The 15,280-nt window shown below is 39.8% G+C and overlaps 2 protein-coding genes across 4 annotated transcripts in view; one reads left to right on the top strand and one right to left on the bottom strand.

The window, feature by feature from the left end:
* WDR41 (WD repeat domain 41) overlaps window positions 1-13,337 on the top strand; it is a 29,443-nt gene extending 16,106 nt beyond the window's left edge. Inside the window, exons 10-13 of the mRNA XM_054186903.1 lie at window positions 2,942-3,063; window positions 4,049-4,137; window positions 5,904-6,037; window positions 9,279-13,337. Coding sequence (XP_054042878.1) covers window positions 2,942-3,063; window positions 4,049-4,137; window positions 5,904-6,037; window positions 9,279-9,431 — 498 coding nt within the window. The 3' untranslated portion in view covers window positions 9,432-13,337. The remainder of the gene's footprint in view (window positions 1-2,941; window positions 3,064-4,048; window positions 4,138-5,903; window positions 6,038-9,278) is intronic.
* Window positions 13,338-14,359: 1,022 nt separating this feature from the next.
* PDE8B (phosphodiesterase 8B) overlaps window positions 14,360-15,280 on the bottom strand; it is a 76,706-nt gene continuing 75,785 nt past the window's right edge. For all 3 annotated transcript variants that reach the window (XM_054186898.1, XM_054186900.1, XM_054186899.1), the window contains exons 21-22: window positions 15,022-15,151; window positions 14,360-14,500 (exon numbers count right to left, since the gene is read on the bottom strand). In XM_054186898.1, coding sequence (XP_054042873.1) covers window positions 14,385-14,500; window positions 15,022-15,151 — 246 coding nt within the window. In that variant the 3' untranslated portion in view covers window positions 14,360-14,384. The remainder of the gene's footprint in view (window positions 14,501-15,021; window positions 15,152-15,280) is intronic.

The following is a 15,280-nucleotide window of genomic DNA, read 5'->3' as shown; positions in this document are numbered from 1 at the left end:
TGAGCTAGCATGACCTTACCACAGAAGGCGAAGTGTTTTGTGTTTACAGTTTGCTTGTTTTAATATGAGAGGCTTCTTTAAAATATGCACGGCTATTTTTATACAGTCAACAGCTTTTATATAAAATTTTGGTTGTTGAGCTAACTGAAGGGTTATAATGTGTTGATGGTATGGGAACTAATATAATGGACCGTCACAACAGCATTTCTTTTTGAGTGACAAAGATTTATTAGTTGTTTACAGTACCACTACAGAAAAAAAAAACCCGGAGGTGTGTGTTTTGATGGCATACATCTTTCATATTCCATGGTTCTGGAAATGCAGTTTCCACAATAATGCGCCTCTTGAGCAGTTGTAGCTGAGGGTACTCTGAAGTGAATTAAAGAATAGGCATATGTCTATGCTTAGTAGTAAATAAATATTGCTGCTTCTGTTCAGATGGGCTATACTCAATTGCAAAGAGCACAAATACAGGTCCAAAATCCAGTCTACTGTAATCATACTTTGAAGATAATATAGGAGTTCTTTGTCAGAATACTCAGGTAGAACCCAGTTATTGTTCAGGAAACACTAAAAGTCATCAGGTTGTTATTTACTTTTGTGAAATGTTACCAACTATTAGTGGCAAAAGAAAAGATGTTTCATAGTACATGGGTACAGTGGGATTCTGTTTTGGGTCCTCTAGGCCCATTGCAGGGGAATGATTAAGAAAGGGATTCCTGGAAATGGTTTCAGAGATATGAGCTATAACAAAATAAAAGCTGTGTAAAAGCCTGAATCTAGGCTGAGGGACAAGTAGTCACATGATGCATTTGTCTGTTTGTGAAAAGAGCATTCCTAAAACACTGGGGAGAGACACGTTGCAGGGTGTGGGGAGAAAGAAATGTAGTTGTCCCTAAAGGTAGGATTTCCTGTGGTTTTCTTGTGTGTGCTTAGTTTGAGAAGAAGAAAAAAGCCAGTTCTATAATTTAACTTCAAAACATTTTGATTCCCTGCTTGAAAGCTACACAAGATGTGTTTTAAGGGAGGGGAAAAGAATTTTGTGAAGTTCAGCAATAGTTAAAACATTGAATGTGGAATCTGAGGCTGCTGAGGACTTTATTCATTCATGGAACGGAACTAAACAAATTGCTGCAGAATTTTATTTATTATGAGACTTCTGAATGGTGAGAAGAAAAGGTCATTCTACTGTTATGTCCTCAAATAGAAGGTGCTTTTAGGGCAGAGCTGTCAGTATTGTAAAGTTCTTACTTAGAAAGTGGTTAAGAACGGTATTCCTACAATGAATTACTTTGTTACCTGCTATCTAAAAGTAGAATGCTCTTCATGTTAAAAAAAAGAAAATTAAATTGGTGTTTTCTCTGTTAGGAACTTTTTCAGCATGCTTCCTAGTGAGGTAGGTAGTTGAAGATGCACTTGTCTAGTTTGATACTGAGCTCGTAGGCAAAAAATGATTCAGAAACAAATCGGATGGTTAAGATTTGGCAATACTGGGAAACAGTGCTAAAGAGTGCATCTGCTGTCCTGGTATGTGTGTATAACTTGCCTGTTAAGATAGGTGTACAATTTATGCCTCACATCTGTTATTTTCTTGGGGTTTGAGATGACCAGGGTTTTGATGGGGCTTATGTAGGGGCAGGGGGTGGGGTGGGGGGGCGAGGAGAAGAAAAGTGTGATCTGCGAAGAGCATCTTGTGCAAAGCTATAAGACTATATGAAATTTAAGAGCCTGTCTCAAGGTGGAAGACTATAAAGAAGAAGAGGCTGAAATATAGGAATGGAAGATTCATGTGGAAGGCCATTGAATTGAGCCTCATACAAAACTAGGAAAATAACAAAAATGTGCTTCATTTTTTAAACTTGATTTGGTAGAATGCTATCAGAAATCTGAGCTTAGTTTCAGAGCTATTGGAGCTCCCACCACAGATGTGTGCAAGAAAACAAAACCAAGACAAAACCCAAAAAAAACCCAGACAAAGAGTTTTGAACAGTGTCAAAACACTGTTGAATATATGTAGGAAATCTTAGTCAAAGACACTGGGTTACCAGTTTTACAAAATGTTGAGAAGTGTGTGGTGTGAACTGCTTATGAGGCATTAATGTTTGTGCTTTGTACGTGGAAGCAGGCCATTCAGGGAAAAGATCCAGCATACCATTACCTAAACAAGGTATGTTCAAAACCCCAAATATGTACTGAATAGAAGCATTTTGCACTCCTCTGTTTGGTACCAAATATATCACGTGTATTTACACGCGATTATACATTTGTCCTCTCTAAAATCATTATAAGTCATGAGAGGGTCCAGGTCTAATGATCTGTAAACTGTTTGTGGCTTCTTAGGGCTGTGATGGTTATGAGACAGAATCCCTGCACTTTTCTGAAGGAGAGCATTGAATGCAAAATGGTTCCGGGTCTTTTTACACAGTATTGTGTAATACCATTCTGTGACTGAGTTCCTTTTCTGCACTGAGGAGAGCCCAAATGCTTGAGTGAGACCTCTTTGTGCAACTTCAGTTAAATTTAAAAAAAAATAGGCAAAAATGCAAAACAGCTTCCTGTATTCTCAGTCTTTCATGATAAAACAAGAGATTGTCAAAACATAGAACATTATTTTGGTTTAAGAACATAAAAGGTTAATTGCAGAAATGTGTTAATTTGTTGGTATCCTTGGTTTCCACTTAAATTGTAAAGTACAGGATGAAAATTCAGAAATAAAACTGCTTAGAGTATAGGAGGATATCTCTTATTTCCTCCAAGAAATCCATATTTTCTGTATAACTTGTTGATTCTGTATGTTTGGGATAAAGCAGTAACACAAGAACAGAAACAAGCTAGATAATGCGGGGTAGATGACGTCATAGTACTGTTGGAAATCCATTACATGCAGGGTGATCTTTCAGTATCTGTTTCTGTAAGTTGTTCCATTGAATTTTCTTTCCAGTGTGTGTTTGCTGCTGTTGGGAAAGGCATATACGTATATAATCTTCAAATGAAGCGTGTGATTGCCTGCCAGAGAACTGCTCACGACTCCTCTGTACTGCACATTGAGAGGCTTCCAAACAGGTACGAGTCATGGTACATTTTGTTAATGCAGTAAAGAAATGTACAACTTGGAAGCGTGGCTAGAGACAGTCTGCAAAGCTGCGTCTAATTTCTAGGGCAGGGACTTGATCTTTAGTTTGATCTACTTTTATTACATAGAACTTGTTGATCTGATTTTTGAAAATGCATTATTGTAATTCATTGTGAAAAAACTATAATCCAGTGTGCTTGATCCACAGGCTTAGAGTAAAATATTGTGGCTATTTTCAAGATCAGACTTAATAAAGCACTTTTGTCTACATTGTGAAAATATAGCTTAACAGCATTTTACTTCTACAAAGCAAAGGCCTGTGGCATATTCAGTAAATATTTTTCACTAAATATTTGGTGACAGTTGAAATGTTTTAACAAAAAATAATAACTTCCAGCCTTTGATCATTACTGCTGAATTTCTAGCTGGAACTTATTTGACAGCCAAGTTGGACAGTTTGCAATGTATATGTAATCTAATAGTTATGTTGTTAGATCCCTCTGTACTCTTGTTTGGTGGAGCAAAAATCAGTAAGAAGATAAAAATTAGGGCCTTGATCTTGTAAATGCATGTGCTGTTCTAAACATATAATGAAAAGGAGTATCTTTCCTTTTGTTATTTTTCCATAAGAAAAAATATGTTTTTGCTTAATGAAAGCAAGCTTATAGAAGCCAGTTAGTGGAACCGTGTTTGCAAAGTCTAGACTTGTTGTTTTTTGTTTTACAGAGTGGTATGCTTTTAAAATGGGATTGAAAATGTATATTTTTTCCACCTATTTTGTAAGTCCATTATGTTTTGTCCTGCTACAAATGCACATTGCTTTGTATGGAACATCTGGATGTCCTGCTACATTTGAGAGTTCTAGCAAACTTGTGTAGAACCTGAGGCACTTGCTGTCTATTTTATAGAAACATCACAAGGTGACTTGTGCAGATAAGTATCCATGCTATTGTTGCTAATCGACTGTTTTTACAGGCAGCTGATCTCCTGTTCAGAAGATGGCAGTGTGCGCATTTGGGAGCTCCGAGAAAAGCAGCAGCTGCCAGCTGAACCAGTTCCAACAGGTTTGCTAGTAGTGGGGGGTGAAAAGAATATTTAAAAACGATGATGGGAAACACGATATTCATCATATAGGAATAGAAAGGCTTACAGGCTTTGTAAGAAGCGAACGATGTCTGTATTCAACCAACTGATAACAGGTGTGGGAGGGAAACTGAAGAAGACGTGGGTGTACAAGCCCTCCAAGATCTGTTATGGTAAGTTAGATGGTGCAGTTGAAGCAGTTCTGTGCCATAAACCTTAGTTAGAGTTTACAGTTGTATTAGCTGGTTTATCAAAAACTTTGATCCGCTGCTTCTTGTACTGAATAGTGTTGGATCCTCTGCCATGCAAGAGTAATTAGTTGCAGGGCCTTGTGACAAAAGGTAAAGAGAATCCTGTAGATGAGCAACTGGCATAAAAAGATGTGTATTCCACATCTCTTCGTTGAACTTGGAATGACATTGGGACTCACTTTGAGGCTGTATCCAGCCTCAGTTACATACTACCTCTGGGCATCACAGTCCTTAGGGCTAGTTGGTAGTGTTTTAGGAAGCATTTTCCCCAAGTACAGACATTGCCTGTGTAGTGCTTGCTGCTCTTTGACAGCAAGCTTCCTTGGGCACTGGTGGTTGTGGTCTTGGACAGGTGCTCTGGACAATATAATTAGCGTTGTGGATGGGGAACAGTAATGAGCTGTTACTCTCTTGTAGGAATTTTTTTATTCAAGCTGTGAATAATTTTCTTGATGTATATCATCTACCTGGCTGTTCGCCTGTTGATAGTAATTTTTGCCAATATCTTTTTGCTGCTGTGGTTGATTTAGAAACACTTTGTCAGGAGTGTTCTGGCTTCGGTATTGCTGGTGACAGCTGATCTACACAGTTCTGCTTCTTATTGTGTCAAGTGGTATTTGGTTTCATATTGGAAATTTGTAACTTCTATGATAGGAGAAATTTGAAAGAAAACATATGTAATAGTGAGATAGGTGGACTGCTATTGATTTGGTCTGTTTTTATTCTAAGGAATCCCCTAAGTGGTTGTTCATCTCTCCAGTTATCTCCCTTGCACCACTGCCATGGTCTTGCACACTTCTTTTTTTGTGTGCTGATGGGGCTGAGGGAAGAGTCAGGAAGAAAGTCTGAAATGCATTGTGTACGTCTTACTTCTCTCAGCATTATTACAGAGCTCTTCTGGGGGCTGTGGCACAGATGTGTATGTTCTTGCTATCTAAACGAACACGTGTAGTAATATCTTTACACTCCAGTTTGGCTGACAGTTGTAAATCTGAAGGAGGTAGCCAGTGGGCAGTATAAAAACAGGCAATTCAGCATCAGAAACTTGCTTGTTACCTGTATGCCAGCAGGACACACGGGATAGACTGGCACCTCATTTCTCTCCTCTTTGCACAAGTTAACAGTTTAGGAGGACAGAACAAAGGTAAACATCACTGTTCTGCATCTACCTTTGCTGTTCAGTTAGTTCATTTAGGCAGTCCTTGGATTTGTTCTTAAATTTATATATTGTCTCATCCAGGTGAGTAATTCAACATGTTTGCTAAATTACATCTAGAAAGGACAAAAACCAAAGTAGCTATGTTTCCTTCCCTCCCTCATGATGAATAATCCACATGTAGAAATGCTGCTCAGTACAATGCTTCTGTCATTTTGCCGTGCGGACTGTTAAGCTTTTAGATTTTTAGTCATTCCTGTAGTTCTCTCTTTAGCTAGAAGAAATATATTTTATTTGTGATTTTTGCGAAAATAAAAGTGGGTGTTTTTTTTTTTTCCAGGGTTTTTCAATATGTGGGGATTTGGAAGGGCAAACAAGCAGGCAAACCAAGCTGCTAAGAAGATGCAGGAGAATACACCTGTGTATTTCTTGGAGCTGGTGGGTGATTTGATTGGTCATTCATCAGCTGTGCAGGTAGGTCAGCTTCAGTAAAAACAAGAAAAAGTGAATTTCACTTACTAATTTAATTTTGGCAGTGTTTCTTAAACAGCTGTAACTGGCTTTGGAGGCTGGGAACATGTTGATTGTGTGGTATATTTAGTGCAGTGTGAAAACAATACTGTGTACTAACATAAAGTTCTAATGAGAACTCAGACACTCACTGATGCCTGAGGATTGTGCGTGCAGATGTGTACATACGTGCTACAGCTAATCTGGTGGGGTATTAGGTTTGTTTATAGATTGCAAATGGTACAGCTTGGAACTGCATGTTTGTTCCAGATTTCATCCTAAATTCGCAATCTAAACCAGGGCTGGCAGAAGCCGCTCTCCATCATCTTTGAAAGGTCCTGAAAAACAGGAGAGGTGCCTGAGGAGTGGAGGAAAGCCAATGTCACTCCAGTCTTCAAAGAGGCCAAGAAGGAGGACGCAGGGAGCTACAGGCCGGTCAGCCTCACCTCCATCCCTGGAAAGATGATGGAACAGCTCGCTCTGGCCATCATCTCAAGGCATGTAGAGGAAAAGAAAGCTATCAGAAGTACTCAACATGGATTCACCAAGGGGAAATCACGTCTGACTAATCTGATAGCCTTCTATGATGGCATGACTGGATGGATAGGTGAGGGGAAGGCGGTGGATGTTGTCTACCTTGACTTCAGCAAGGTCTCCCACAGCATCCTCATAGGGAAGCTTAGGAAGTCTGGGTTAGATGAATGGACAGTAGGGTGGACAGAAAACTGGTTGAAAGACAGAGCTCAGAGGGTCGTGATTAGGGGCACAGAGTCTAGTTGGAGGTCAGTGACAAGTGGTGTTCCCCAGGGGTCAGTACTGGGTCCAGTCCTCTTCAATATATTCGTCAGTGACCTGGATGAAGGGATAGAGTGCACCCTCAGCAAGTTTGCTGGTGACATAAAGCTGGGAGGAGTGGCTGACACAGCAGAAGGCTGTGCCACCATACAGAGAGACCTGGACAGGTTGGATATTTGGGCAGAGAGGAACCTTATGAAATTCAACAAGGGCAAGTGTAGGGTGCTGCACCTGGGGAGGAGTAACCCCATGCACCAGTACAGACCTGCTGGAGAGCAGCTCAGTAGAAAGAGACCTGGGAGTCCTGGTGGACAACAGGATGACCATGAGCTAGCAATGTGCCCTTGTGGCCAAGAAGGCCAATGGCATCCTGGGGTGCATCAAGAAGAGTGGCCAGCAGGTCGAGGGAGGTCATCCTCCCCCTCTACTCTGCCTTGGTGAGGCCGCACCTGGAGTACTGTGTCCAGTTCTGGGCTCCCCGCTTCAAGAAGGACAGGGAACTGCTGGGAAGGGTGCAGCAAAGGGCTACCAAGATGATTAGGGGACTGGAACACCTCTCTTATGAAGAAAAGCTGAGGGATTTGGGTCTCTTCAGTCTGGAAAAGAGATGACTGAGGGGGAACCTTATCAACACTTATAAATACTTCAAGGGTGGGTGTCAGGAGGATGGGGCTAGGCTCTTTTCAGTGGTGCTCAGCAACAGGACAAGAGGTAATGGGCACAAACTTGAGCATAGGAAGTTCCACCTAAACATGAGGAGGAACTTCTTTCCTTTGAAGGTGGCAGAGCACTGGAACAGGCTGCCCAGAGAGGTGGTGGAGTCTCCCGTCTCTGGAGACATTCAAAACCCACCTGGACGCGTTCCTGTGCAACCTGCTCTAAGGTGACCCTGCTCTGGCAGGGGGGTTGGACTAGATGATCTCCAGAGGTCCCTTCCAACCCTATGGTTCTATGATTCTGTGATTTAGGAATTTCTTAGCCCTTGATGCTGTGAGCCTTAAGGAGGTCTTTTTAGTTTTAAATCAGGTACCATCCTGTGCTTCTGTCTGCCTAATAGAGTATGTTTTTGCTTTAACTGGCATTTTCCCTCCGCACCTTTCGGAGTAGTAAATCACTTTCTTACGGTGGACTTCTATACAAGTTTTTGGCAAGAGTAGGGGGAAGGGCAGGTAGAAAGGAGTGGTGTGGTTCTGGAGTAGTTTTGCTCACAAGTATTCATGAGACTGACTGGTTTTCAGAACTGCTGCTGCCAAAAGCTTTTCACTAATAGCTAACCTGAACCTTTCTGCCACAGGCATTTCTGCAAGGCTTTCTGTCCCTCTCTATTATCTTTCTTTCTGAAAAATTGTTGAAAGAGGCCCTATTATTAGGGCTACTACTGCTACCTAAGAAAGAGGACATAATGTGTAATTCAGCAAGAAGCACAGCAAAGAAGGTGAGAGGCATATGTTGGATCTTTGCTGGGATGTTGCATAGCCGAGGAGTAACTAAAATGACGGTGGCTGTGATTTCCCATAATGTTCTACATACGGAAAATTCCATTTTTAAACTCTGGGCAGACTGGAGCAGTTAAGGCTGGAAATGTTGAGTAGTGATGAAATGTGATGGTCAAAGATGTGGGCTTGGCCAGAGTATTTCTACTGGAACTGCATAGCTGTCCCCAGAGCAGGTAGGCTCAGTACTTGTCCTGAATGCCTCCCCTGGGCAGATCCCTTCAGGAAGCTGAAGAGTGAGGACACTGCAAGCATGCCATAGTGGGATCATGTGACCTGCTTCCATTGGCTGTCATGTTGAACTGCAATTGGTGGCTAATTTTAGGCAGCCTTGTGGAGGTGTCTGAAGTCAGGCATGACTACATGACTTGCTCTTGCAGAATTCCTCCACTGCTGCTGTACTTTTCTCCTGTGTTGCAGTTCTTGCTGGTTTGGCTTCCTCTGTGTGACCAGGCACATGCTGATGTCTGTCACAGTTTTTTACTCTTTGATCCTTCCAGGGCTGGTGATTGTAGCCTGTGATGTTGTGTGGGAAGGGGACAAGTACCCAAGTGAACAGAATGGTGGCTTCTATTCCTAAGAAACCAGGAAATAAGTTTGCACAAGTCTCTCACTTTTCTACTGCTGACTTGGAACAAGTTTCTTCAGCATTCTGTACTTTAGCTTCCCGATCTGTAAGGCTTTATTGCTTTTTCTAAACTGAGATCTTTCAGTGGGAAGTGCTGTTTAAGAGTTGTTTTCATGTAGGGATTTTATGACATCTCAAACATATAGAAAGTATACATTTTATCTTTCATAACTGTGTTCCAGCAGAACCATTTCAGACAGTATTTGTTTAGTCCAGCTGTACACTGAACATGTAAGCAAGCTGACAACCTCATGTGAGCATCATGGTAACAGTAACTGTTTCATTGCAGATGTTCCTGTACTTTGGTGAACTGGGACTGGCTACGTGCTCTGCTGACCACCTCGTTATTTTGTGGAAGGATGGTGAACGTGAATCTAGACTCCGCAGTTTAACACTATTTCAAAAATTGGCACAAAACGGTGATTTGCAGCTGAAATTTTAAATTGCTCGAATACAGGCTACATATGTATAACTTGGATGTGTGAAATGTGTATATAAAGGAAAGTCTGAGCTACTGGGAATGTGACTACCGGTAAGGTTTACACTTAATGTCATGCATTATATTGGAATCTTATTAGTTGCTGCTGCTCTTCTCAAAGGAGTATTTTGCATGTTGAAACTTAATTTTGGCTTACTCTGTTAGCAGAAGTTATGTTCTCTTGAAAGACTGATGCTAATGATGACTCATTAAATACTTTCTAATATTATTCCTGATGTTTAAAAATATGTTGGGTGAATGTCAAAATCACGATTTGTGAAAATCTTTAGATGGGTCATAACTAAAGCAGATGGGGGCGTTCCACAGTGTTATGTGCAAAAAGGAGGCACAAAAAAATATCTCAGGCTTCCAGCTTTATGTAACTTAATTCTTGAAGCTAATCTTTAGTCACTGATGACTCAGATTTATGTATCTACAAAAACGCACAAAAGAAACAGTTCTCAAATAGAATTTTTGCATTTGAAGTTACTATCCTGCACCAAGAGTAAGAGCAAGAAAGAAAAGTAGGCAATACCAACTTGTCAGGTTTAAATTTTTGGCAAAGCAAGGTGTAGTACTACAAGCTTGCTTGTAGTATTACAAGCTTACAGTAGCTGCAGTTTAACTGTGGCTTAATGTATACTGGAGTTTATACAGCACCATTACCATGTCTAGTATGAAGTATGAGTGGTTTAGCTTAGTCTTTCCGTAGTGCATTCATCAAATTAATTTGTGTCTAATAGGAAGCACTGGCCTTACCATGGATTTTCAGGATGTAAGAAACTTTCTTAAGCAGTAGCACTTGATGTGTTCAGTACTAGCAAAACACTTCTGCCAGATGAATTCTCAGCTGAAGTTTGACTGCAAAGAAATCTGCACCAAGTTTGTAAGGATAAAAAGTATTTTAGAGTTTTAAAAAAACCAAGTCTTTAAGTACACAATGCCTTTTTCATCAAGTCTGAGATAACAGCAGTAATCTGCAAGCTAAAGAAGAGTAGGAAAAACCCCAAACTAAAACAAAAACCACAAACCAAAGCAACAAAAACCCAAAAGCAAAAAAAAAGAAGAAAAGGTGAAGTTAAACCCAGGACTGATAGAAAGAAGGTAAGAAGGAGGATGAGATAGTGAGAGGTAAGTTACTATTTGAACAGAGAAGAGCTAGGGAGTAGGGAGTTTGGGATCTTAGTGGTTGTGAAGCCATGTAGAAGAGAATGCCACTGTCCTCATGCCTACTCAGAAGATCCAGCACTTAAACAGTTTAGTAGTGAGTCTCATGCAGCTTTTCAGTGCCATTTCTTACCTTTGAATTGATGAGAACTGTTTTCAGTACAGGAGACTATGGGGCTGTAATTACAGACTTAAGATCCAGCGGCTGCAGTAAGTGCAGTTAAACCAAAGGGATAAGCAGATCCTGACAAGGGCAGAAGCAAAAGGAGGAAGCTCCAGCTTCCTAGAAGAAACCAAGGAACCTTTTAGACTTGTTTCCGCCAGCCCCCCTGGGCACATACCATCCTCCAGCCCCCTAGAAGCCAAGCTTTGCCTCTTGACTCTTGCCTCAATCTTTCCTGGAAAGCAGAGCAGAAGGACAGTAAAATTTTGAGCTGTACATTTTTCCCCACATTAGTTAACTTGTATAACTAATCTTATTTGAGTGTAGAGCTCAAAATGGCATATTTCAAAAACACAAGAATGGTGAAGAAGTAGTAAAATTACCCTCTCCTTTCCATTCAGGAAGGTTAAGCGAGTGTTACATCTTGAGCTGCATGTTCTTTGCTCAGAGTGGCTATTCTATAGACCAGCACAGGATTGCAGCTGATGATAACATGCCTTTGGTTATATGGTATTAAACTTGTGGGAGGAAGGTATGAGCCTTTCTGCCTGTCAGTCTGCATTGTTTCAGCTTGTTTTCATCAGCAAGTGTTGCGTTTTTGGCTACCCCAGTATAAGCTGGAGAGCTCAGTTTCTCTTTGCCTCTTTTTTCCTTGTTTCAGTTGAGATGTAACTGTTTACTTGTATATAAAGTGTGTGTTTACACATTGTTACTAAAAATTTACAGTGGAAGCTTACAAATCTTGGTTTTTTTGGAGGCACTACTGCTGTCATCGGTTATAACCAAAGAGAAGGCACATCACCTTTTTATTATCTTTTCTTCCTATACCATGAGAGTAACTATTTCATTTTTATGTGACTGCTTTTAAGTGAATACCTGGTAGAGAAACAGACCTATTTAACTGAGCAGTTCTAGTCACAGAACTCACTGTGCATTTTACAGGGATGTAATTCAGCCTTAAATAGTCCTACATGCATGTATAAATATTTATATCTATCAAAAGTGCCGTTGTTCTCAGATACACTCCATTGGTAATAGATCTCCCATGGGTCTCTTCCTTTAAAGATGGTTGAGTTGCAAGTATTAAATTGAGTTCTTTGTTTTACAAATGAACTTTGAGTGAGTGAACACAGTAAGGCTATACTAACCCACTCCTGTTAAATAAGAGCTTGTCACTTGCTGTTGGGAAGTGCAGAGAGCAAAAATAGGGTAAGCAGATTAGAAATTTTACTTCCACTTTTGTCCTTTGAAATTTTTTTCCACTTCACAGTAACACAGAATTCCATATGTTCACGTCATGAAAGTAAATATCTTTATCAGACCTACCCTTCATACTTGCGTAACTCTGAGGTGGTTGTTTTACCTATCTGTGCACTGACAATAGCATGTAACAAGGAGCTGTTGGTCAAGTGGACAGGTTAGAGACTAGGTGATCTGACGCAGCTGGCAGATGATGATTAATCTATGCTGACTTCTTTTGCTCTTAAAGAGGACATATCTCCACACAAATTACTTTTTTTGCTTAGTCTCTGACTACAGGAAGAAACACAGGATCTTGCAACAAATATACTGATTCCACATTAACGTCTTAACTCGTGAACCAGAACTGAGGCTGAACTTTATTTCTTAGGTTCCTTCCACCATTCACATTTTCTTCCTTGTGACAGAAGTGTGACAGAAATAATGAAGTGAAATGTTTTACATGGATGTGGTCTTACAGTGTTGCTGTATTTATCAAATTAAGTAAGATGACAAAGCTTTGAATCTTGTGAAATTCTTTTCTCTACTGCAAGCTGCAGTGAGCATTTAGTCATCAGAATAGTTAAGGTACAACCACCGAGAGCACTAGTTCCAAATAAAGGAATGGTAAAAGCAAACAGTTTACAGTATAAAAACGAGAGGTTTAACTTATCTGAATAAAAATCCATTGAAGAATGCTGCAATAGATAATAAGAAAGAATGAATAAACATACTTCACCAGAAACGCCATTCTTCAAATATACACAATGCAGCATTTTAATACACAGCAACCTGCCTTAGCTATGACAAAAGTAAGGTTCTATTACAATTCTAACAAAAATATAGCTTATATACATTTCTCTGCACATACATTTTATGAATGTTTCCTTTTGTTTCAGAACTTGGTACAAAACATACAAAAAAGGTTGGCACATTATGTAAGCTACCTGCAGTAAACAACAATCATTGTCACTTTTATTCCACAGCAATCTAAACTCTGGTTTTGGTTTTGTTTTTTTTTTTCCTTTACTGGGTTCAATTCTTGATACAGCGGAGGGGAGATAAAGAGTATGTCTCAAGACCTTTCCTTTTAATGAGCAGTGGACTGCTGCTTCAACTGCAGCCACAGCTTTGATGCTCTTGCCTGCAGCCTGGAGTGCACAGTGTTAAAAATCAGCAGTTCTGCTAGTATTTGTTAACTGAATAGTCTGAGAATAGGCTAAAATTTGAACTCATGTTCATGTTCTGCACGTGATTAAAATGAGATGTACAAAAATATGCATTTGTGCTTTGGAAGCTTTAGCATAAATTTCATATCTTAAAACTAATGAAAAACTGTTTGATTTCTAACTTATTTACATCTTTTGAAATACTTTTTACATCACAAAACAAACATCATTTTATTAGGAGGGAAAAAGCAGTACAAATTATAATGCTGTTATAAATTATAACTTGGAAACTTTTTTTAAAAAGCAACAGGTTCATCCTAGAAGTAGCACAATATATGGACTTACTGTAAAATTTAGATAAGTTTAATAAAACTGATGACCAGGTGTACAAAACACCACTTTATAAAAAAGGATGTTGGTCAAGTGCCACGATGGTTTTTATGTAAAATTTGATGAAACATTGCATGGTAAGATCTCTTGGATGGCAGAGAAACATGTGGATGGCACCAGTTATATAGAGTATGCTTATTTTCCTTCATTATGGGACCAATTTTAAGGGAATTTGACTCGGACTAAGGTTTTACATGGATAAGAAGAGAGAACAGGTGCTGCTCTGAAAGATAGTACGAGGGCTGGTTTAGGTGGTGCAAGGTTTCTTTTACACCATGTCAGTTTTATGAAGGTTTACTTGTTCTACTGTGCATGTTCTCTTTAGAACTGTGATTCAGAGAGCTAAAGAACATCAACAGAATTGGAGCAAATTTATGCTAGATAAGTGGGTAGTTTATGCGTATTTGTCAACCTATTCTTACTCTACTGGTGACTAGATTACCCCTCTGGCTGAGCAACAATTGTGGGAAGTGTTAGTGAATACAGTTCTATCAATTAAAAGATTTGACAAATGCATATTCAGTATTAGAAATTAGTTTCAGCAGTACATTTTCTGCCACAAAACGTTATTTCCAAAGAGCACTTTTTCGTTGGTGGATTACGTAGCCTTGTTGGAAACATTTTTCTGTAGAATTCAGAGAAGCTTAAAAGTGATGAATAAAGTATCTCCTTCTTGCCACGCAGTCTTAATTTCACTGGAAAGGAAACACCATCCCTCTTGTAGCCAAGTCAGTAAGTGATTCACAGTGAAACTGGTAGATCAAGAGGTCTGTTTTTCTTGCCTTAGTGTCAGTTGTTGTTTTCTGATGGGAGCCTGAGACTCTTGCACTTTAACTCATCCAGTGTTTTCCAGTGTTTGTAGTTATTAGCCAAGTGTTGCATCAAAACAGGTAGATGTGCAAATGCTGAAATAAACAGAAGAAAGAGTGGTACTATGTATACAGAATGGGCAGAAGACCAGTGCAACTTCATCTGAAATTGTCATTCTCCTACTCTCTTTTGTTAGCTAAAGCTAAAAGGGGAAAGATTTTTTCATTCTGTTTCTCTTTCAAAGAAATTCCTTCCTTAATGTATGATGACTTTATTAAATAGTGCTAACACGCAACCACTGTGGTCTCAGTTTCTGCTGCTCAGAAGAAATACACTGCTAAAGGAAAAAAGGACCTAGACAAAAAAAAGCAGTTTTAAGCCATTATTCCTTCCTTCTTTATATAGATTGTCTGGTAAACGCTCAAGTTTCAAAAAGCTGGTGTTGTGTGCAGTGAAACAGGCTTCAGCAGCATCATTGGTTAGATCCTGTGCTGTACTGCTCATATATGGGTACAGCCCCTGAAAGAAATGGACTCAAGGCCAGTTTGAGATTATTCATTTTAGTCTGCAGAAATCTCTGCATCAGAGCAAGGAAGAAAAAAGCAGATGTACTTACCATCCCACGCGTCGAACATATCTGTTATAAAATAATCAATGAAGGAAATTTGAGACTTGGGGATGCTGCAGGTGTTTCTATCAAATACTGGCATTACAACAGGCAGACCCTGTCTCTTCTCTTCATCAGTCTAAGAAAACAAAACTCCAGTTAGCCCCTAGAGCTTTGCTACCTTTCGCGCTGAAGTCGCAAAGGCCAGGGGATTGGATGAATTGCAGTAGGAGACTCGAGACAAACCTTAGAACCCCTAAGGTGAACT

The sequence above is a fragment of the Rissa tridactyla genome, chromosome Z, assembly GCF_028500815.1.
Source record: "Rissa tridactyla isolate bRisTri1 chromosome Z, bRisTri1.patW.cur.20221130, whole genome shotgun sequence".
Taxonomy (NCBI): Eukaryota; Metazoa; Chordata; class Aves; order Charadriiformes; family Laridae; genus Rissa; species Rissa tridactyla.
This window is presented reverse-complemented; position numbering and strand designations above follow the sequence as displayed.